General features: G+C 49.5%; 1 protein-coding gene across 3 annotated transcripts in view; it reads left to right on the top strand.

Moving 5' to 3' along the window:
• Window positions 1–21,199, top strand: part of dgkaa (diacylglycerol kinase, alpha a) — a 34,671-nt gene extending 13,472 nt beyond the window's left edge. For all 3 annotated transcript variants that reach the window (XM_088634427.1, XM_088634418.1, XM_088634436.1), the window contains exons 3-24: window positions 199–275; window positions 600–744; window positions 1,570–1,650; window positions 2,070–2,119; window positions 2,706–2,780; window positions 3,815–3,931; window positions 7,328–7,445; window positions 8,779–8,867; window positions 9,368–9,487; window positions 9,627–9,725; window positions 10,802–10,894; window positions 11,507–11,580; window positions 12,128–12,202; window positions 12,761–12,846; window positions 13,285–13,374; window positions 13,663–13,823; window positions 14,700–14,764; window positions 15,909–15,999; window positions 17,561–17,747; window positions 17,845–17,965; window positions 18,205–18,265; window positions 19,097–21,199. In XM_088634427.1, the coding sequence (XP_088490553.1) occupies window positions 199–275; window positions 600–744; window positions 1,570–1,650; window positions 2,070–2,119; window positions 2,706–2,780; window positions 3,815–3,931; window positions 7,328–7,445; window positions 8,779–8,867; window positions 9,368–9,487; window positions 9,627–9,725; window positions 10,802–10,894; window positions 11,507–11,580; window positions 12,128–12,202; window positions 12,761–12,846; window positions 13,285–13,374; window positions 13,663–13,823; window positions 14,700–14,764; window positions 15,909–15,999; window positions 17,561–17,747; window positions 17,845–17,965; window positions 18,205–18,265; window positions 19,097–19,195 (2,174 nt within the window). In that variant the 3' untranslated portion in view covers window positions 19,196–21,199. The remainder of the gene's footprint in view (window positions 1–198; window positions 276–599; window positions 745–1,569; window positions 1,651–2,069; window positions 2,120–2,705; window positions 2,781–3,814; window positions 3,932–7,327; window positions 7,446–8,778; window positions 8,868–9,367; window positions 9,488–9,626; window positions 9,726–10,801; window positions 10,895–11,506; window positions 11,581–12,127; window positions 12,203–12,760; window positions 12,847–13,284; window positions 13,375–13,662; window positions 13,824–14,699; window positions 14,765–15,908; window positions 16,000–17,560; window positions 17,748–17,844; window positions 17,966–18,204; window positions 18,266–19,096) is intronic.
• Window positions 21,200–22,019: the final 820 nt, after the last annotated feature.

The following is a 22,019-nucleotide window of genomic DNA, read 5'->3' on the forward strand; positions in this document are numbered from 1 at the left end:
TATTTCCCTTTTGCATATTCTGAATCCTTGATGAATTCGTTTTTTTTCCTCCATCTATTCCCAGTTTGGAATGAGCACATATTAATTAGCTCCTCATTTCCTGTAAATCCCTTGTGCCAGTAGGAAGGAGCCAGGAGCATAGTGTTTGTCCTCTGAGAGGTGTATCGTCAAGGATCCTCTGTCTCTCTCTCTCCACAGACTGCGGCTTGAAAGTCAAAGATGTGCTGAAGGATTTCTACGGGGACAAGGCTCTGGCAAAGCACAGAAATGGAGAGGTGAGGGCTAACTACTCCCACGCTGCCTGACTCTGGCATTCCTGCAGCTTTCAATCCTTTTCTGAGTTTCAGACAAGCCCAGCCACTTCTCTCTTCTTAATCACACCCTTTTCCCCCATAGTATGAGGGTCAGCTGGTTGGCAGGACTATTTGTTTTGTCAGAACCCTGCCAGGCTGCACCAAGTGCTGTGGTGTTGGGGCCTGCTCTGTTTCGTGCTCCGTGTTGTGTGTGAGCTGTATTAAGATAATGCAGTATGTTCCAGTACTGACTGAGCTGCAGCCGGGCTTGTGTGTTAGTGAAGACTGTGCCTCTTCTTCTGCCAGTGGATCGATGAAGAGGGGTTCCAGCTCTTCCTGAAGACTTACTTGGAGGTGGACGACCTCCCTGCGAATCTCAGCCAGCGGCTGTTCCGATCCTTTCAGAACTCCGAGAAGGACGGAGCCAGTGATGCCGTCGTTCCGCCAGGCAGTATGTCCTTTTGTTTTTTCGGCTCCTGTCCTGTTGTGTACAGCAGGGCTTTTTCTTGTCACGAATCTCTATTATTTTTTTCAAAATGTAACAATCTGCAGTTCGTAGTTTTTGAAAAACAATCTGTTGGGGGGGGACAATGTGCATTATGTCCGTATGACCCCAAATTACATGTTTTTCTTTCCATTTAAAAGTGACAACAATAATTTAATCATTTAAACAGAATTAGGTCGCCAGGACGTCCGCACAAATATAGGAAAACTAATGTACAAGTGTGAGAGTGTGAGTGTATAGAGAGAGATTGTGAGAGTGTGAATATGAGAGAGTGAGAGTGTGAATGTGAGAGAGTGAGAGTGTGAATGTGAGAGAGTGAGTGTATAGAGAGAGATTGTGAGAGTGTGATTGTGAGAGAGTGAGAGAGTGAATGTGAGACAGTGAGAGAGTGAGTGTATAGAGAGAGATTGTGAGAGTGTGATTGTGAGAGAGTGAGTGTGATTGTGAGAGTGAGAGTGTGATTGTGAGAGAGTGAGAGTATAGAGAGAGATTGTGAGAGTGTGAATGTGAGAGAGTGAGAGTGTGAATGTGAGAGAGTGAGAGTGTGATTGTGAGACAGTGTGAGTATATAGAGAGAGATTGTGAGAGTGTGAATGTGAGAGAGTGAGAGTGTGAATGTGAGAGAGTGAGAGTGTGATTGTGAGAGAGTGAGAGTGTGAATGTTTAGAGAGAGATTGTGAGAGTGGGAGTGTGAAAGAGTGAGAGAGTGTGAGTCTGAGTGTCTAGAAGAGTGAGTGACTGGCCCTTCTCTCCCTCTCTCCCTCTCTCCAGGCTCTGGCCAGGTGTGTCTGAAGGATGTGTCGTGTTACCTCTCTCTGCTGGAAGAGGGACAGCCTCAGGACAAGCTGGAGTGTGAGCCTTCTCCTCTCCTCTGCTCTCACCCCTCCGAGACACCCTCGGCCCTACTAATACTGCCGTCACTTCTAACCTGCCTTGACTTGAAGTCTACATTCCCTCACAAACTGTCCAAACAAGCCCTTTTATTGCTTCCCCACATTGTCTAAAGGCAAAAAAAGCAGTTCTAATATGACCTTAAGTGACCAGGGTCAGTGGCCTGTGTGTAAGTGACCAGGGTCAGTGGCCTGTGTGTAAGTGACCAGGGTCAGTGGCCTGTGTGTAAGTGACCAGGGTCAGTGGCCTGTGTGTAGGTGACCAGGATCAGTGACCTCTATGTAAGTGACCAGGGTCAGTGGCTGGTGTGGAGGTGACCAGGATCAGTGACCTCTATGTAAGTGACCAGGATCAGTGACCTCTTGTCTTGTTCCCAACAGTTACCTTTAAGCTGTATGACAAGGATGGCAACGGGCTTCTCGACAGCTCTGTAAGTACACAACTGCACACAGTTACACACATCTGCAAACCATCGTACACAGCTCCACACAGTGGTGCACAGCTCTACACCGTGGTATACAACTCCACACTGTGGTACACAGCTGCACACTGTGGTACGCAACTGCACACTGTGATACACAGCTCCACACTGCGATACACAGCTGCACACAGTGGTACACAACTGCAGTCTGTGGTACACAACTGCACACTGTGGTACACAGCTCCACACTGCGATACACAGCTGCACACAGTGGTACACAACTGCAGTCTGTGGTACACAACTGCACACTGTGGTACACAGCTCCACACAAAGAAACACTAACCCCCTCTGTGAGGATGGGCAGTACAAACAATCACCCAGCGTTGCTCTCTGCGCCGATAACCAGTTTGAACCCTTATCCAGTTTTTTTTTTTGCAAAAGGCTGTTTTGGTGCCCAGCGTTGGCACAAAGGGCGCTTTTAGCGAGAAGTGACTCGTCGGCGTGGGCGGCGCTAGCTCTCGAAGAGAGTGATTCACAAGACGCCAAGCGCTCAGATGGCAGGGCAGACCGCTGACTGTGCTCTTGGCGTTGGCAGGAAGTGGACCGGATCATCGCCCAGATGATGCGCGCTGCCGAGTACCTGGGCTGGGACGTCAGCGAGCTGAGACCGGTAGGGACTCTCTGCTGTCAGCATAACCACGGGGGCTAGGCTGCTCCTCCACAGCAACCGCAGACTGAAGACTTGGCATCCTCTGTCTTCTGAGATGCCACCCGCTAATTTATTGTCACAAATAGTTCTCCTCAGTCACTTATGTGACGACAGTAGCTCCACGAACTTTACTGAGCTCTCAGTCATCCCACAGCCCAAGACACAGGCTGTGAATAATCGTTATTCAGACTCTACAGCCTCGTTTCTGAGCTGGACTCGAAATCCATTGCTATGAGACTCTACTGTTTATGGACTTTTTAAGCATAATAACCAGTACTCGTTGTCTGCTCTGGGCCTCACCTCGTGCCTTGTGGTTCAGGATTCGGTTGCTGTTTGCTGCCGCTCTCCCCAGGTGGCTTATGGGTAACGGATGGGTTAGCAATACTCATTTAACAGTGGTGTGTGTAATCTGTTTATTGAGTGCTGATTCACCTTTCCAAATCTTAAGGGCACTATACATAGTGTGCAAGAACATACAGGATAAACTGTAAGCCAATCGGACATAGGCTCTGTCATCACTTAAACATCACGGGAGATTTGAAAAAAGTCAAAGAAGTTGTCTCTCATAGGGTCTGAGGACGGGAATTCTGTAACAATGCCGTCCCCCACAAAGTCGGAGGTTTAGCCCTTGGTACAGTGAGAAGAGGACCAGCCTCAGCTGAACAGAACCTACAAGAGGGATGTAAACATGAAGGAGTTCAGAGATGTGTGATGGAGATTGTATAGAGCCTTGAAAGACAGTAACAAGATCTTGTATTGAATACGTGACTTTATAGGCAACTCATGTAGAGATTTAAGTGTAGGAGTGATATTCTGCCAGGGCCTGCTGTGAGTTAGTAGTCTAGCTGCAGGGTTCTGCACAGACTACAGCTTCCTGAGCGGAGTGTTGGGGAGCCCAAGGGGGAAAAGGAGCTGCAGAAGTCAAGACTGGACCTTGGCAGAAGTGTGGTCAAGCCCAGTGTGGCCCTGCTGAGCGTGGCCCGGTTCCTCCGCAGGTCCTGAAGGACATGATGACCGCCATCGACTCGGATGGGAACGGGACGGTGTCGCTGAAGGAGTGGATCGAGGGAGGCATGAACAATGTCCCGCTGCTGGTGCTGCTGGGACTGCAGGCAAGAGACCGGCTCTTCTCTCTCTCTCTCTCGCTCCCCTGGTCCATCGCCTCGTACTGCCCCTCTTCCACCTCCTCCACCCCTCCCTCCCCCTCTCTGTCTGTCAGGGCTCCTCGTCTCTCTGCCTACCCACTCTGGATACAGCCGTCCTTTTGTTTGGGTAATTCCCAATGACTTCCCTCTCGCTCATGTTCCCTAAAACAGGAATAGCCAAGACTGTCCTGCCCCTGAGCAATTGTCCCATAAAACAAGTCAAGATTCCATACCTATGACAACAGAGGCTCATGACTGTCTGAGAGGTTGAATGGGCTGTGCTGATGTGTCGATTTTATTCTTCTTTCATTTAGTGCACTAATGCTTTTACACTAGACAACAGGGTCAGATCTAGCTGTACCTGCCTGCAGCAAAAAGGTGCCAAGTGCGCTTTCCGATTGTTTTTACCTTTGCTTCGTTTCTTCTAAAACAGTTTTTATGGGGTATAGTAGATTAGCAAATATTTCCACTTGTCCCCTCACAGACACGGATGCAAACAACGAGTATGGTTTCAAATCAGGCCTGGGGTGTTTGCGTTATAAATGTGATATCCTTATCCAAACTCTCCCTGCGGTATAGCAGGCAGGCTCTCAGGGAATTGCTCAGTGCCTTTCCCTGGGCAAATTCTTGCCGTTATGAGCTGCAGCCCGTGATAATTGTCAAAATCGCGGATCTCGGTGACTGTGGCGCCAGCAGGATGCAACCGATACCAATCTAGAGACCCATCTCACGCTGCCGTATTTGGGCTTGTGGCTTCTGCATGGTCAGAACTTGGCCTTTCCCGGCCCTCCCCTTTCTCAGCCGCGCGCGAGAGCGCCGCCGCGGCTCTCTGTTCTCACGAGGGAAACACTCGCCAAAGAAAGCGGCTAGTCGATCAGGGGAGCTCCCGCCGCTGCCTGTAATTGGCGGATCCCAGAGAAACGGCCTTATTCCCGGGGACGCTGGCCCTTGGGGTTTCCCGCGGCAGCGGCAGGAAGCAGCCGACTCCGTTGTCCGAGAGATAGATGGGATAAACACGTTGGGAAGTCAGCGCAGAGTCATGGAAACATGAAGTGCGTCAGTCCAGGGAGAAGGCTGGTCTGCTGAAAGGGCTGTTTCCTGTGTTAAGACGCAGGGCAAAGCGAGGACATCTGCCGGGTGTTTCTCTTGCGGAATGGAGCTCTGACACGCTCTCTGCATCACTGTTCAGTTCCCAGTATTCGTTTCCCACACAGCCTAGCGAGGTAACGTGCAGTAGTTCAGGTGGGTGGCCGTATCGGCATCGGCATGCATCTGCAAAGGAACAAGTAATAGGTTTATTCCATGCTGAAAAGAGAAGAGAGAACACACAACGTTTCGGCTGTGAAGCCTTCTTCAGGTGTGAGCAGGTTCCTCACACCTGAAGAAGGCTTCACAGCCGAAAACGTTGTGTTTTCTCTCTTCTCTTTTCAGCATGGAATAAACCTATTACTTGTTCCCTAACGAGTTAACGGTCAGTTCAGTGATCTGAAGACAAAGGGGAAGATGTGCGCCTCTCGATACTGGCACACGCTCCCAGTCTGCGGGCGCACCTGTCTCGGGCCTGTGCAGAACTTCGCCAGCGCAGACGTGACGCCAAGGCATGGTGATGCTGTTTTTCTGAGGAGCTGGGCGTCAGATGGCAGGGCACACAATCAGAGATAGTTTCAGTGGGAGCCAGGAGAAATGTGCGCATGCGTGAAACATAACAAGTCAGTTTTCTTCAGGGTTGCCCTTTGACCTTTAACCTGCTGGCCTCCTGACAGTGTCATCGAACAGGGCAGATGCATTTTTCACTGCCCTGCCTGTCTGGCCCTCCTGCGTGTGGAATTGGGAGCTCACTACCAGCTGTCCTATCTGAACTGGAGCATAAACAGTGAATGGGCGTTGAACCTCCCTTGCATTTAATACAAAAATGTGTTTGACACATTCTACGCAATTTTTTTTCTCTCACATCACTCATCGCATCACATCGTAGGACTGTCTGACTTGTGAATGAGCCACTTCCTCCTTTGCAATACGGCCCTGGGACTTCCCTTTGAGATCCGTCTCTTTCTGTCGAGCTTGGCATGAAATATCAGAGCAGAAGCCGGAGGAAGACAGCTGCCTTCCTCTGAGGTGGCTGTTTTTCCTACAGTCAAGTGCTGGCTGTAGAAGTGACAGTGTTTTCACTTTGACAGATGCCTGCTACATTGACTCTCTGCGCAAAGATGCTGATGGCAGGTATTATGTAACAATTAAAGACTGATGCTCTGTTTTCATACTGATCAGCAGAAAGACGAGCAGGGAAAATGCCAGCCATCCATTGTCCAGATTAGAAAGTCTCGTGGGCAGTAAATTCTCCAGGTTTTACTGCCGTTATCGAGCCTACTCTGGGGAATGCCAGCGGGACTACACAATAATTCAGACAGTTTAGATTTCCCGCGATGGCCCTAAATAAACAGATTGATTGCCTTTAACAGGGGCGATCAGTCTCTGTCCTTCAATCGATTGAAGGGGAACCGCAGTCCCAATTTCTCAGAATGGTTATTAAATCCGGGTTACAACATATATTCATTGACGGTGCAGAAAAGAATGATTAATTCCCAATTAAGCACAAAATCGTGAACTTTGTGAAAGGACAGTGAGTCGCCATGTTGTCGCAAAGCCCTGGTCTCGCCTGGGGCGAGCATGAGAGTTCCCACAAATTGTGATCCTGCTCGCTAGTCACTTTAATGACTAATGTAATGTGATGTATAAGTACAGGCTGTGCAGAAATGTTCCAACGTGATCAGCATACATAGTTAACAAGTAAGTAGCACTTCTGTCGGCAAAACTGTTTTGAAATCGAGAGCAATATTGGATTGAAAGAGATGTATTCACAAGCCTGCTTGCTTACAATGTCACAGGGCCGCTTCGTGTCACTGGAAGATTTGTTGCCTCGTTCTGAATCACGGAACATGGTGTTGGCGCATACCTGGAAATTTCATCAATTTTGTGATGTAGATTGGAGGTTTTACAGGTTACTGTGTACGCCTTACTTTTATTGTGGTTTGAAGCACTAGCTAGTGCTGATTCTTTCTTGTAGTTCCCCTTTAAAGTCAGTTAGATCTTCAATTGCAATGAATTTAAAAAGACACCGCATCGATCGCCCTCGTCGAACTGAATGCCCTGACCTGGAAGATATCCGCTGACTGATAGGATTTGTCATGTTGGCATGAGTTTTCGCAGAAATTCTGAATTAGTGCAAGCAACCAGATAATGATGATGATGATGATGCAGGGACACTTATCTGCCCTTATCTTGCACGCAGGACTGATAAAATGACACAAAAATTTCAAGAGGCAGTGTTGTGTTACTGTACTAATACCTCGGTCTCTGTTTCAGATGACCCAGAAGGATGGTCAACACCTGTGGCGGCTGAAGCATTTCAACAAACCAGTCTACTGCAACGTTTGTCAGAGCATGCTGCTGGGCCTCAGGAAGCAGGGCCTGTGCTGCACTTGTAAGTCTGTCCACCAGAGGGCACTCTACACACACACACACACACACACACTGTCGCTCCACATGCAACACTAACAGCTAGATCTTGGCCAAATATCAGCCCTTCTGTTCCATCACTTGGCTGGATATTAGGCACTACCACCTTGTGCAGTGTCTGATTAATGTGTTTATTCAGTTTTACAATTTTAAGATGTGTGTTGTACCCAAAGCCCACTCTGGACTGGATTAAGTGAAACTGTATTTGACTATGCAGAACAGAAAGAACGGGAAAAAAAATGGAATTTCCCAGTCTACGGTGGGAATAAGGCCCCCATTACAAAACCACATCATGTTATACCAGCTGCAGACTGTTGAACAAAGAAATATCCTTGAAGCAGAAAAGTTAATATTCTAAAATTGGTTTAGAAATGCTGTTTTACTTTGAAGACCGTGGCTTAGATAAACTCTGCAGTTTGCAAAACTGGAATCGCCTTGGGTTCCCCCCAGCAGGAGGCAGATCCAAAAAGGAAGTGTGGAGTCCGGACTGGAAGTGGGTGTCGAGGAATGTGAGGTGCATAGCCAGGCTGTGTCCCATGTGGAGTGCAGCGCCATCCCCACATCCTAAAAATCAATAATATTAATTCCTTACTATTATATAGCACTTTTCTGGACACTCAAAGCACAGGTAATGGGGACGCCCCTCCACCACCACCAGTGTGCAGCCCCACCTGGGTGATGTGACGGCAGTACTCTCACCACACACCAGCTATCAGTGGGGAGGAGAGCAGACTGATCAGTTGATGGGGATTATTAGGAGGCCATGATGGGTAAAGGCCAATGGGAAATCTGAACATAACACTGGGGTAACACTCTTTTCGAGAAACACCCTGGGATTTTTAATGACCACAGAGAGTCAGGACCTCGGTTTTACGTCTCATGCGAAGGATGGCACCTTTTTACAGTATAGTGTCCCCGTCACTATACTGGGGCATTAGGACCCACACAGACGGCAGGATGAGCGCCCCCTGCTGGCCCCACTAACACCTCTTCCAGCAGCAGCCTTAGCTTTCCCAGGTACTGACCAGGCTCACAGTTGCTGAGCTTCTGTGGGCTGTCAGATGGAGGGTGAAGTACCTGCTACACCCAGCAGGAAGTCGGGCAGCGTGGCCTCAGGAACTCCTTTGCCACCTGCTTTTCAGTCACACCTCAGGAAGGGCCAGAGAGAAGCCCCTGAGGCTGCACGCGACGGGGCGGAGAGACAGGGGGCCGTGCGCCGAGCGGGATCAAGACCGGCGCGTGCGCGCGAGTGTGTGCCCTCCTCACCTCCGCTCTTCCCCGTCCGTCTCATCCCGCAGGCTGTAAGTACACGGTTCACGATCGCTGCGCCAACAAGGACGTGTCGCCCTGCGCCCGCACCTACGTCAAGTCCAAGAAGGACACAACGGTGAGTTCTGTGAGCGTCTCTTCGGCGAGGTGCAGACTCGACAGGGTTAAGGTTCGAGAGGGCCGCTGGGGCTGCAGTTAGGGACAGGGTTCAGGAGAAAAGTAGCAGGAGTAGAAGGATGTTGTGATGTACGGTGAGTTTTTTTTCCCATTGTTCCCTGCAATGAACACCACTGAGGGGAACCCCGCTGATTTTCTGTGTGCCCCCCACAACAGAGTCTTGGATAAACTCCGGCCTCAATGTCCAGGTCAAGACTGGACAGTGTGAGTGAGTAGATAGGTCATTTGGTGGCCCAGGGCACTCACTCATCTGTCGTGCCTAGACATTTTCCCACAACTGCATCAGTGGACTAACCCACAAGGGGACGTGAATTCTCTCTCCACTCAGAGGGATGAAGCTTTCAAGCCGAGCAGTGCCTGAGAGGTTTTTTTGCTTGTGTGAAGCTCGGTTATTTACCCCTGTGTGTGTCTCTCTCTCTCTCTGCCCACCTCTGGCCGCAGGTGAAAGCTCACGAATGGGTCTATGGAAACTGTGACTCCAGTAAGTGCGACAAGTGCCAGAAAAAGATCAAGAGCTACCAGGGCCTGACAGGACAGCACTGCATATGGTGCCACCTCAAGGTACGGGCACCCCCGTGGGTCAGATCCACAGCAGGGCTTTCACCAGTGCAGCTGCCCGTTATGGGGAAGCGACAGATCCCGGCGAGCGTCCGTGCACCCCAACAAGAGTGCCAGTGCGTATCCTGTTGTTGTCTTTCAGCTCCACAACGAATGCGTATCCCAGATGTCTCTGCAATGTGACTGCGGCCCCTTGAGGGATCACATCCTGCCTCCCTGGGCCATCTATCCCATCATCCAGGTATCGCCGAGCCGTTCCCGGAAAAGCATGGTCCAGGGATACACCATCACCCAGGCTTCTGGAATCCCCCTGAATTGTCCACAAAATATCAGGAACCCACCCTGTACCTAGTGCCATGCTGGGTCTCTGTAAGCAGCTGGACCAGTTGGGGAGCTATGCAATGCCTGCTGTCCCTGTCCCCGTTTTGTGTCCTTTCTCAAGCAGGATGACTCACGGATGAGGCTGAGATGAGGTGTAGTGGTATTTTGGGACCCAGGGGTTGGTCTGGGCCAGGGAGCCGTGCTTCTCAAACCCAGCCACCTATCTGCCACTATTCACTCCTCCAGGGGTTCCTAAGACTGTGGACACTGAGTATTGGATAAGATCACTTTATTGGCCATATACAATTTCTTGTATTAGGAATTTGGTTTTTCGCATACCCCAACTTGCTCTCCATGAGACACACAGACAGGGAGAGAAGCTTGGGGTCAGAGCGCAGGGTCAGCCATTCATACGGCGCCCCTGGAGCAGTTGGGGTTAAGGGCCTTGCTCAGGAGCCCAATGGAGTGGGATTCCTCTGCCAGCCACGGGATACAAACAGGCAACCTTCCAGCCACAGGCGCAGATCCTTAGCCACAGAGCCACCGCACCGCCCAGAGTACAGCTCACCCCCCACCCCCACCATGTACTGTTTCCCTGGTACGAGCCTGTAGTGAGCTCCTACCACTTAATTTCAGCTCTTATGAATGAAGCATCAAAGGTGCACATTCAGAACATGATTGCCTCAGTTATGACAGAGACACAGTTTCCATGCAATCATTTAAAATGATGCAGCAGCCCAGATACACGGGGCAGCCTGGATTGCACCACGTACCCGCTGGAGAGACATGTGAAGGCTGGGAGGCTGAGGCAGGAAACCACTGGATTCAGTTTTGTGACAGATCAGGCCTCAGACTCCCTGCACTCCAGGACAGCTGTGAACCACGCCCTGAGCTCAGGATTGTCTAAATTAGAGGGACAGGGCCCTGCCAGGCCACACAATGCTCTGGTACTTTAGATTCTTCTGTGCTTTCATACTCGTGTATTTTGCACCACAGGAGCACAGCACCCTGAAAAATGGTGCTCCCAGTGCCACATCTCCAGACGACAACGGGCTGTACCACACCACGCCTGACGGGCAGGTCCTACGGGTATGCAGGCTGGCACCGTTCCCAATCCCTGTTTGTTTCTGGAGGAATTTGGGATAAGAAACCTTCCTAACTCATAACCAAACTATCGTCAGTGTGTAAAACGACTGTACAAGAAAGCGAGGGGCACAGAGGGACAGCTTCGGTCCGTTTCTTGATAGAGAAATGACAGAAGACTGTTCTAAATTAAGGAGTGCAAAGCTATTCTTCACCCCTAGACTAATCAAGTGTCCGTTTTGAGCCAGGTTTTCCTGTGCTATACATTAACTCAGTTGGCTTCAAAAGACACAGCTTATCTACAGTAACTGTTGCAATAGAGTTGTTACATCACAGTAAATGTATCTTAGAATTCTTATTGAACTGATAGGGAAATCAAATAAGGTGAATCAGCAGAAGAACCCGAACCTTTGCACACACAGCACCTGTGAAAGATTGCAAGGTACCCAGATATCTTTGAGTGTATTGAAGTATTCTACCCTGAACCCCAAACCCTTACACTGTTCCTGGTGTTTTCCCCAATGCCACCATTAAAAAGAGCTTTTCTGCTGCAGTCTGTGCTGTAGCAGAGCACTGACCACGTCCTGACTTGCACCCCTTCTTGTGCTTTCCCCACAGATCAGCCCTATCCCAGACACGCACCCCCTCCTGGTTTTTGTGAACCCCAAGAGCGGAGGCAAGCAGGGGGAGAGGTGAGCACCCTCCTGAGCTGGTCTTTTTGTCGAGCTCTGCTATCCAGTTAGGCTGGAGTTCCTGGGCTATCGTGTACTGGTGCCCGTGGAGTCTTTCACCTTTGGAGAAGTGCGTCCCCTGTCTTGTCCAGGATTAGTCTGCATCCACTGGCAGGATTAGGCCCATATTGAAAAAAAAATGTTCAACTCATCCAACTTCCATTTACACTAAGAGTTGCGGGGGAATGGAATAAGTTGTCCAGCTACGTTGAAACTGATACCCTGGATTCTTTAAAACAAGGGGTTGATGAGATCCCAGATCAATTAGCAACCAAACAAGCTTGATAGAGCGAAGAAACCTTCCTGATGCTCTGACAAAGACAGATTTGCTAGAGTCTTCTTCTCTCTCCCTTGTGGAAACCTGGCACTCAGTGTAGGGTTTAGATTTGGGTGATGCTTTGAAGTTTGGACTTAATTTGGGTGACGCCCTGTTGCCTGCACACCGTCACTCAATCAGTCTGCTTGTGAGCTCTTTAAAATAGCGTCGGTGTTTGTGTTCCTGTTGCAGAGTGCTGAGGAAGTTCCAGTATCTGCTGAACCCCAAGCAGGTTTACAACCTCTCCAATGGAGGCCCCGGGCTGGGGTAAGACGGTTTATGATTACACTGTACTTTCCGATGTGTGTGTAAACTGGGGGCTGTTTTATGGTTGGCAGTGCCAGGGGAAGCCTGTTAAGGCGCAGAGGGCAGAGAACTCCACCGCATGGTTCGTGTGTCTGGCTCCATATACTGTAAACCAGCCCCAGCTCTTGGATACAGTATTTGCCAATCTTATTGGGATAATCACACGTAGGAAGTCCTGCTGGCCTGAAAACAAGCTTAAATATTTGCTTTTCTGTTTCGTCATTATTTGTTGTACCTGAGCCTTCAGCTTGTCCTGTGTATTCTCAGATAGATTGAATTGTTTTATCAGATCCTTTTACGTCATGAATTGTGTTTTTTTCCTTCATTTTCAATGCCCAGTTCTTATCCAGTTCCTAGGAACCTGTGGTTTCTGGCTTCTTTTCAAGGTGAAGTGTGGGCAACATTTTGAGGAGAGGGCCCAGTGGCGCCGCCCTGTTGGCTGCACTGTATCAGTGTAAGATGCTGCAGTTGAGAGCGCTTCTGGGCTGATTGCAGGTTCTCTGTCTCTTGGGATTGCAGGCTTCACTTTTTCCGAGACCTCCTGGACTATCGGATCCTGGTGTGTGGGGGTGACGGCACAGTGGGGTGGATTTTGGATGCCATAGGTAGGCACCGTCCTTTGAATTTCCCCCTGTCTCCTGTGCTGCTGCCAGCATTCCCCAGAGCAGTTCTCAGAGCAATCCACCCTCACCATGGCGAATTAGTTAGCTGGGTCTTCTTGCATCAGATCAATTACACACCATAAAGGGGGATGTTCATGTCATACAACGCAAGTATAGCCGATTTCTGAGTGATGTGTCAGTCTTGTGCGTGTGTGTGTGTCCTGTAGTTTCAGAGCTACAGGAAGCGTCCTCACTTGTGAAGCTGAGGCTGTGTGCCACCCCCCAGGGCTGAAGTTGCTCCTTTCAGAACTGTGATGGCACACCGATGGAAGGAGAGCCGCTCATCAAACCCACGGCGGGCTCAGAGGCATAGAGGGCACCAGCCTGGCCTCTCTGCTGGCACAGTTCTCACACCCCTCTTTCCCGCTTGTGTCTTTTCAGACAAGGCCAACCTGCTGGTGAGACCCCCAGTCGCGGTGCTGCCCCTGGGCACTGGCAACGATCTGGCCCGCTGCCTGCGCTGGGGAGGAGGTGAGGGGCACTGGGAGGGGGGCACCAGCAGGTTAACTTTCTGGCCGATAGCTGCCCACGGTTGTGTGGGTACCCCCTGATGGGCCAGAGCCTCTCGGCGGAATTTCGGTGCAACCTTCAGTGTCAGGCGGGGGTGTCGCTTGTAAAACCGAGAGAGTGGGGGGTGGGGGGGGGAGATTCGCGGTCTGCTGCGCAGGACGTCCTGTTGGGAGGTGTCACCCCCTCCCCACGTGAAGATCCCGTGGGATCAGGTTGAGGGATGAACCCGTGTGACGTGCCTGCACGCAGGATACGATGGGATGGATCTGCGCCGCATCCTGAAGGACCTCGAGAACAGTACGCAGGTGCTGATGGATCGCTGGAGCGTGACTGTGATCCCGGAGGACAGCAGGGAGAAAGGGGACCCTGTTCCGTACGAGATCATCAACAACTACTTCTCCATCGGAGTGGTGAGTCAGCGCCAGCCTGCATTGCTCCAAGGGTTTAGGTGAGGAGGGGGGACAGTAGTCCTGCCTGCAGAGGCTTGAGGCTGTCAGACCCTGTGAAAAACAGCCCCCTGGGGTATTTCAGGGGATTCTGCCTCGTCGCTGGTGTCAAAATCATCATTTCCGTACTATCGCTGGGAAACTCAATCCGGCTCCGCCTGAGACGTCACTTATCAGGTCAAACCTATTTTTATATAGCGCTCTCCACAGCAGAGTCTCCTGCAGTGCGACACACAGTTCCAGCGAAAAGGCAAACATTATTAAAATTCAAATTGTTCTCAACTTGGGCTTAAAGCATTCAGAGTCTCAGCCGATGTGGGCCCTCCAGCAGAGATACAGTTGTGGAAACAAGATGAAATAGACAGTCCAGATAGCTTCCCCTCTGCAGCTTTTTCAGGATGCTGTAAATGTCAGTCCTTAAAGTTGCCCGGACAAATTTCTTTCAATTTAGCCATTTTTTAATGTGCGTTAGTCAGTGCTCTGCCAGCTGTACATTGGCATAGATGCAGAACTGAACACAGATGAAGAGCAGCCAGTTGTTTTTGTTTTGAATCAGTGGTTCCTTTTTTCTAACGTCAGTGTGGAATGAATTTACTGCGTGAGAATGACTTGCATGCTAAAAAGATGTAGCCACGTGCCCCTGCGCAGATGATACCGTGCAGCTTTCTCTGAAACATGCTGTGCAGCGGAATGGCTTTAAAGTGGTTATGTGTGTCCTCTGTTCTGCTGTGGGCTTCTGGTGTGAGTCTCTTCAGGATGTTTTGCTGGGTCAGGTCAGCTGCTGGAATGAGTCACTGACAGCCTGTCAGCTTTTATGAATGGGTGCTCTTGTGTTGGCAGGACGCCTCGATTGCCCATCGCTTCCACATGATGAGGGAGAAGTACCCCCAGAAATTCAACAGCAGGTAGGCACAGAGCTGCAGCTGTAGGTTGCTGGTGTCTGCTCCCTTTTGTGCTTGGTGTTGTGTCACAGTGGATTTATCTCTGAGCCAGGCCTGTACGAACTGAGCTGACAGTATGGTGGAATACATTGAGACAAAGGTTACAGACTCTCAAGAGCAAGTTCAGGATCTGAGAAAACTGTACCCGCCGAACTCCGCTGGCTAGTACATGCCATTCAGCAGAACCAGGAATGGGGATTATACAGGGCATCCTTCCCTCTTATTCAGACAGATTAACCATGAAATTCCTGAAAAGATCTCTTTTACACCACACCACAGGATTCGGTTAAGCAGTCCTTACCCCAGTTAAATGAGTCAGTTTGCATAGTAGCTTTTCTTACTGGACTTGTGTCCTTACAAATTAGCTCGTTCTTTACTTAGTAGCGATCCCTAGTACAGCCAGATCTCCCCTCGAAACCATGTGGTTCTTCTCTCACTTTCCAGTGTACGTCCAGAGACACAGAGAGGCCCTGCGGGGTTTCTAGGTCTCTTCAAATCACCGTTCTCCTTGTACTGGGAGGAAACTAAACGCTGGACAATTCGTCCCAAAAACAGAGTAATTGAATTTCACAGTAACTCAAGGAAAACTATAAATAAGCGACCAATGTGAGGTGCTGTAGCAACTACTACAGAATATACAGATCTGCCAGGATTCATTCTTCTCTTAAAAGCAAACAGCTAAGATGTCAGATTGCCACGGCATTGTGTTTCTGCATAAAGAAGGAAGAATGCAGAGTAAAAGAACAGAACAGCGTGCCGCTGACTCTAGAGTTCTGCACAGCAGTGTAATTCATTACTTATGACCCAGTTTAAGTTTTTAGACCTTCTGCAGTAAATGTGCTCTTGGCTGCACTGTTGAACGATCCTAGTTCCTAGGCGACTACTGTACTGTCTGCATGAGTGCAAGTTTGTGGGTGATATTACTTTATTTCGGGGGGGGCATGAGTAATAGTTGACAGCACCAGCCCTGTCAGACCCGTGCCGTGCCCTGTGAACGCCAGGTAGCGGGTGAAATGGTAACAGCAGCACCGCACCGGGCTGGGGGGCTGTGTGAGTGTGGCGCGGCTGGTGAGTACCCCCCTGCTTCTGCCTTTCCCGTCTGCTCCAGGATGAAGAACAAGCTGTGGTATTTTGAGTTCGCCACCTCCGAGACCATCTCTGCCTCCTGCAAGAAGCTGAAAGAGTGCCTGACTATTGAGGTGAGTTCAGGGCTTGGAGCCCCACTCCATGTGGGACAAATCCCACAACCACTGCAGAAAGCTTTTCAGACATAATAGTAATAATAATTGCTTATACTTATACAGCACTTTTCTGGACACTCCACTCAAAGAGCTTTACAGGTAATGGGGATCCCCTCCACCACCACCAGTGTGCAGCCCCACCTGGATGATGCTCCAGTACGCTCCCCACACACCAGCTCTCAGTGGGGAGGAGAGCAGACTGATGAAGCCAGTTCATAGATGGGGATTATTAGGAGGCCATGATTGGTAAAGGCCAATGGGAAATTTGGCCAGGATGCCAGGGTTATACCCCTACTCTTTTTGAGAAATGCCCTGGGATTTTTAATGACCACACAGAATCAGGACCTTGGTTTTATGTCTCATCTGAAAGACAGCATCTTTTTGCAGTATAGTGTCCCCGTCACTATACTGAAGCATTAGGACCCACATGGACTGCAGGGTGAGCGCCCCCTGCTGGCCCCACTAACACCTCTTCCAGCAGCAACCTTAGCTTTCCCAGGAGGTCTCCCATCCAGGAACTGACCAGGCTCACGCTGGCTGGGCTTCAGTGGGCTGCCCGCGGGGTGATATGGCTGCTGGCTGACATCTCTATTAGTGGACAAATTCTTCAAAACATCTCGCCTTGTCATCCAGGAGCCATGGCTACTGCTCTGCATGGCTGAGAGCTAATTAGATTTCCTCTTACCAATATCCTGACTCTGTCAGGCCTTTGAAGAAAGAGCGAGGAACTTTGGACAGCACGCCATGTCGCTGTCGGAAAGAGCTCCTCTTTTTTTAACAGGAGACTGGGGTTTCATTTCAACAATATAAAAAATGCTTATTTTAATGCTAAACTGTAATTGGATAAATCTGGGAGTGTTTTAATCACAGTTACCACATTGCACCACAGAAACGTCTGCCTTGGATTAAGTCGGCGCCTACTTGCTGATAAAGTGGCTCAGTGCGCCTTGAGGAACTCAAACCTGAAGCTCAGTTCATAGGAAGCCTGCTGGGGTTCTGTGTCAGTTTAAACCGCATCCAAAGAAGCCGAGCCTGGCTTTCACATTTAAACCTGAATTAATGTAAACACTCATAAATAAAAAGCTTGCTTTTCTTTTTGGCATCGCGCGATTACGATCCTTGGGCTTAATCTGGAGTTCCTGCTCATGATGTAGGTGCAGTTATCCCTTGAAAGTTGTATGGCTACTGCATAGAAAAGCTTTCAGGTTCTATGTTTTCACACACCAGGCTGCAGCATGGTGTTTGGGTTGTGCAGTTTTCCTAGTGAGTGCTGTTCAAGAACTAAGATCCTGGGTTCTGTCGGGTTTCCTATAATCTGGCAGTGAAATTGCACAAATTGTGATGCGATCAGAACCAATGCTTCAACAGTAATAAAAGTGGATCGTGATTGTTGGTTCACTGGAATATATTGCAGTTCTTTTGTTTTGTTAAGTTGCAAAATGTGTGCTTTGTGGCTCACGCTGTTCTGTAAAATGACTTAACTAAGCATTCCAGCCCAACCAGTCTTTCTATCTGTCAGTGCTGCGGGGTGCCCCTTGACCTCAGCAACCGCTCATTAGAGGGCATCGCCGTCCTTAACATTCCCAGCATGCATGGCGGCTCCAACCTATGGGGTGAGCCCAAGAAGTCGGACGGCAAGGCATCGGCCAATCAGGAGCCCCCGCCGGTGATCACAGACCCCGAGGTCCTGAAAGTGAGCGTGCAAGGTAAGAGGGGGCGCGCCCCGGTGCTTGCACATACCGCTGCAAAATTCCGCTTGTGCTTGGGATTGCTTTTCCCTCACTTCCTCTCTCGCGCTCACAGACCTGAGTGACCGGAGGCTGGAGGTGGTGGGGCTGGAAGGGGCGATTGAAATGGGGCAGATCTACACCGGACTGAAGAGTGCTGGGCACAGACTGGCCAAGACATCCCAGATCACCATCTGGTAGGCACCCTTGCCATGCACAAAGCATAGACACAGAGGGAGCACTGTACCTCCCCCCCACCACCACCACCACATCTGGCCAGGGCGTGGTGAGGTGGTGTGGGTCCAAAGAGAGAAATTCCTGTCCGCTCCTGGGAAAAAGCTCTACTCCAAGAGCATCATAAAGCTTAGAAGTGTAAAAAGGTGAGTTTTACCTCAGGACAGTTTGGAATTCAACGTCTGTCTCCCTTTCTCTCCAGCACTAAGAAAGCCCTTCCCATGCAGATTGACGGGGAGCCCTGGATGCAGCCCCCATGCACTGTAAGTGTGTCGGCCTGGAGCACTGCCTGCACTACACCCTCGAGCTGCGTTTCGCCTCATACAGAGGTCCCTTTGAGGCTAAGACCTCTTTTTTTAACAAGACGCCTGAGGGAGGTGGGGGGCAGAGAAGGGATTTTTAGGTGGGGTTGCAGGTGGTCTGTGGATTCCACAACCTGTTTGTGTGTTTTGTCGGATCCTAAGAAATCCGGTAACACGCGTGTCCTGGTGAAAATCAGACAGGCACTTGTCTCCAGCGAAAGACAGTGTCTCATTCCTGATCTGTGCCTGGAGTGTGGGTCGGGGGGCCTCATTCGCCTCCCCCGCTCGTGCCTGGCTTGTGTTTGAGGACGACTGAAACGTGCCTACGGTTCAGGCAGGAAGAGGTGACAAGGTTGTGCACGTCCTGAAGGAATGCTGTATTCCAATGCTGTGGCTCCTGGGTTTAATTAGGTTAGAAAACTGGACTTGCCTCATTTATTGTAAGTTACCTGACCTGACTTTTCTCGAGGAGAGGTGACGAGGTGCCTCTGTGCTCTCAGCTTCCCAGAATTACTTGTGCTTTTTTTATCGGACCCGTGTGCAACAGCCTTTTCCATCACTGGGTGAAATGAAGAAGCAGAGCCGAGCGCCAGCGTCCTCACCCGCTCTGCAGTGGGAAGGTGGCACAGTGGCACCTCTTAACACCCGTTCTCGAGTGGTCAGATAACCCCTAGCCAAGGACTCATTTTTTTATCCCAAGTGAAGAACGAAGAACCGGTCGTGACGATCCGTCCGTGTTTTTGGCTTACGGGTGCCCGTTCTGACATGACCTGCCTGGGCTTCTTTCCCCAGATCCACATCACCCACAAGAACCAGGCCAATATGCTGATGGCACCTCCTCCTCGCTCCTCCAGTTTCTTCCACCTGAAGAAGAGCGCCCCCGAGAGTTAACCCCTGGGACTGCGACAGGCACGGCGCCTCCCGTCCCCCCACCCCTGTCCCACGTCATCAGGGGGGCTCGGCGAGAGAGACGGACAGACGGCACACACCCCTTTACTCTCTTTTTTTCCCCCAGAAATTAAGCCCCCAGTCACATCATGGCATGATGGCTGTTTCCACTCTGATCAGCGTAGAGGGGAAAACCTCCTCAAAGACAGATCCCAACATTTCAAACAGAGAAAAGGGTCAGCCACGTATTCATTGTGCTAACCCTCCGACTTGCAGCTCCTCAATGCCACTAACCCGGCCACTTGCAAGCGCCCTTTATTCCAGGTTTTGATTCCCAGACTGTGCAAAAGTATTCCCGAAGTATTTCCAAACAGAATTCCGGACCCTACCTTGTAGTGCACAGGTGAAATTCCTACATGAGCTGTAGTCGGCATTCAATGGGATTGTTGGATCATGACGGCACGCGGACTGGATTCGGGATTGGGAATTTCCAGGACACTTTGGTTTCATCCTCTTTTCTTGCTTTTATCTCCAGTTGGTGTTACAGTAATGCTGTCCTGTCAGTGGCCTTTTCTTGTGTTTTCCAGTTGTTTCTGAAATAATTGAAATGCATTGTCTGCTATTCTTGTACTTACAGAGAGACGGTGCAGGCAAGGGTGGATGTGATATTTATAGTGGTTGTAGAGTCAGACAGGTGTCTTCCCAGTGCACACACTGCTCATAGCAGACCTCTTATTTAATACTGGTGCGACAGATAAAAACATTCCGTCAGACCCTGGTCTGGTTGTCGGTAGTCAAACAAAACTAGGACTACCAAAGGTACAGCATGCTATTTCTTAGACACTGGCAGATCAGTGTAAAGTTTAACTTTCGACATGACTTTTTTCCCGTTTACAGCTTGACAGCGCCCCCCTGTGGCTGGCTGGGGTCCTGCATACCTGCAAAAGTGAGAATTGTGTCAATCCTGCATCCTGCTCCTTGTTGTTTGTGCTGTATGGCTGTAGTGTGAAAAAAGACAATGCATGTTTTGGAGGAAGTGTGCATGGTTCCTTTTATTTAATGTAGGTGGTAGCAGAGAGATCTGAACCGATTAATGAATGCCAGCACCAAATTGCTGTAATGCAAGGAGATAATTTAATCAGTCCCTCAGACTTTTTTTGTCTGAAATGTAAAAGGTAAATAGACTATCCTGCAGCTGGGTGGTGAGGCTTAGTTGCACTTTTACTTCAGAGGTTGCTGTGCCTTAAGACTTTGGTCTTGTGCAACATGGAAAAACGTCCCCTTGTCGTTTCCGGATTACAGTGATTATCAAGTCTTAAATATTCAGTCATTCATGAACTTTTCAGCTTTGAGTGACGCTCAATTGCTTCCCCTAGCATCCAGTTGTTTAAAATCTTTTTAGAAGGTGTTTTTTTGTGGAACATTTACTGGGCAGAACAAGAAAAGGTCATGAGGAAATAGTTTAGCTTTTACTCAGTGGGCTCAAACAGTCTCTGTACTGTTCTATAGCTGCTCTGTGAACTGAATCCAGATTTGTGCTACAGTAGTCAGCGAATTTATTAGAACACCCTGTTGCTTTGGTAGTTTTGATGTGCTGAGCATGTAAAATCAAACCACTGTGTATTAAAATCTTCAAAAAACTATCATAACGGTCTGTGTTTGATGGCTTTAATTAGCTGCTGAATTCAATTTAAACCAGAACGAGAAGAGGAAAAGATAAAATGAAAGGGGTTGTCTAGAAATTTGGAGGTCGGTCGTACAGTAAAGAACCAACAGCAGGCAGAATTACATCTCGCTGTGTGATCCGAGAAGCTGTTTGGAACCACGATTCTGCGTTCCGAGAAGATCCTTATGTAGACAATTCTGAGAAATGTCAAACTTTGCTTGAGGTTCTAAATTAGTTCCTTACAAGATGTGTTTGCAAAACTGAATGACTAGTTTTTTTCTGTAGTGAATGAATACTTACTTGTGTGTGTTCTGAAGCTCAATAAAAGACATTTACTGAGGTGTCACAGTATATGTTTTGCTTTTGCTCTTGGCTCTGCAGTGACAGTCTAGCCAACGCACATGGTTTATGTTATTACAGGTTCCTGGGAATCATGTGATATCAACATCTTAATAGACGTGCAGCAACTGTAAGTGTGGTTTGTAGACGAGGGCCCTGTTATTTTATCAGGTTTAAACGCAGTGGGTAGCCTGTTATTTATTGTGTTTGCTAATGTATACTTTTCAAGCGCTGAAGTCCCCAGACTCAGCTCAGCCTGGTTTGCATTTTAGAGACGATGTTCTGTGGAGCCATTCTTATAGTGTCATAATAAATCAAATACAGAATCTGTGTCAGTTTGCTGCCTGGCTGGCTCTTCTGTCTCGTCTCTGATTTCTATGTTGGTAAAGATAATACAGCGGGCATCTCTGGCCCCTGGAGGCTAATACTGCTGGTGGACTTCAGGTCACTGGTTGTATAGGACGTTGGGTCGCTGGTCAGTGGTGCTGGTGGACATCGGATCACTGGTCACTGGTGCTGGTGGATGTCGGGTCACTGGTCTGGCGGACATCAGGTCACAGATGCTGGTGGACCAGACTGGGCTACTGATATTAGTGACCTGACTAGCACCAGCAGCCATATCGCCCTGCAGCTCATAACCGGCAGCCCACTGAAGCTCTGCAGGTGTGAGCCTCCCTCGATGGGAGGCCACCCGGGAAAAACTAAGGTTGCTGCTGGTGTAGCGGAGCTAGTTTGGATACGGTGACGTCATCGCCCTCCCTGGGCGTAGCAGGGACCTCAGCTGCCTGGGCTGAGGGAGGTCTCCTTTAGCTCATGCGGCTG

The sequence above is a fragment of the Lepisosteus platostomus genome, chromosome 1 (genome assembly GCF_059453375.1).
Source record: "Lepisosteus platostomus isolate fLepPlt1 chromosome 1, fLepPlt1.hap1, whole genome shotgun sequence".
Taxonomy (NCBI): domain Eukaryota; kingdom Metazoa; phylum Chordata; class Actinopteri; order Semionotiformes; family Lepisosteidae; genus Lepisosteus; species Lepisosteus platostomus.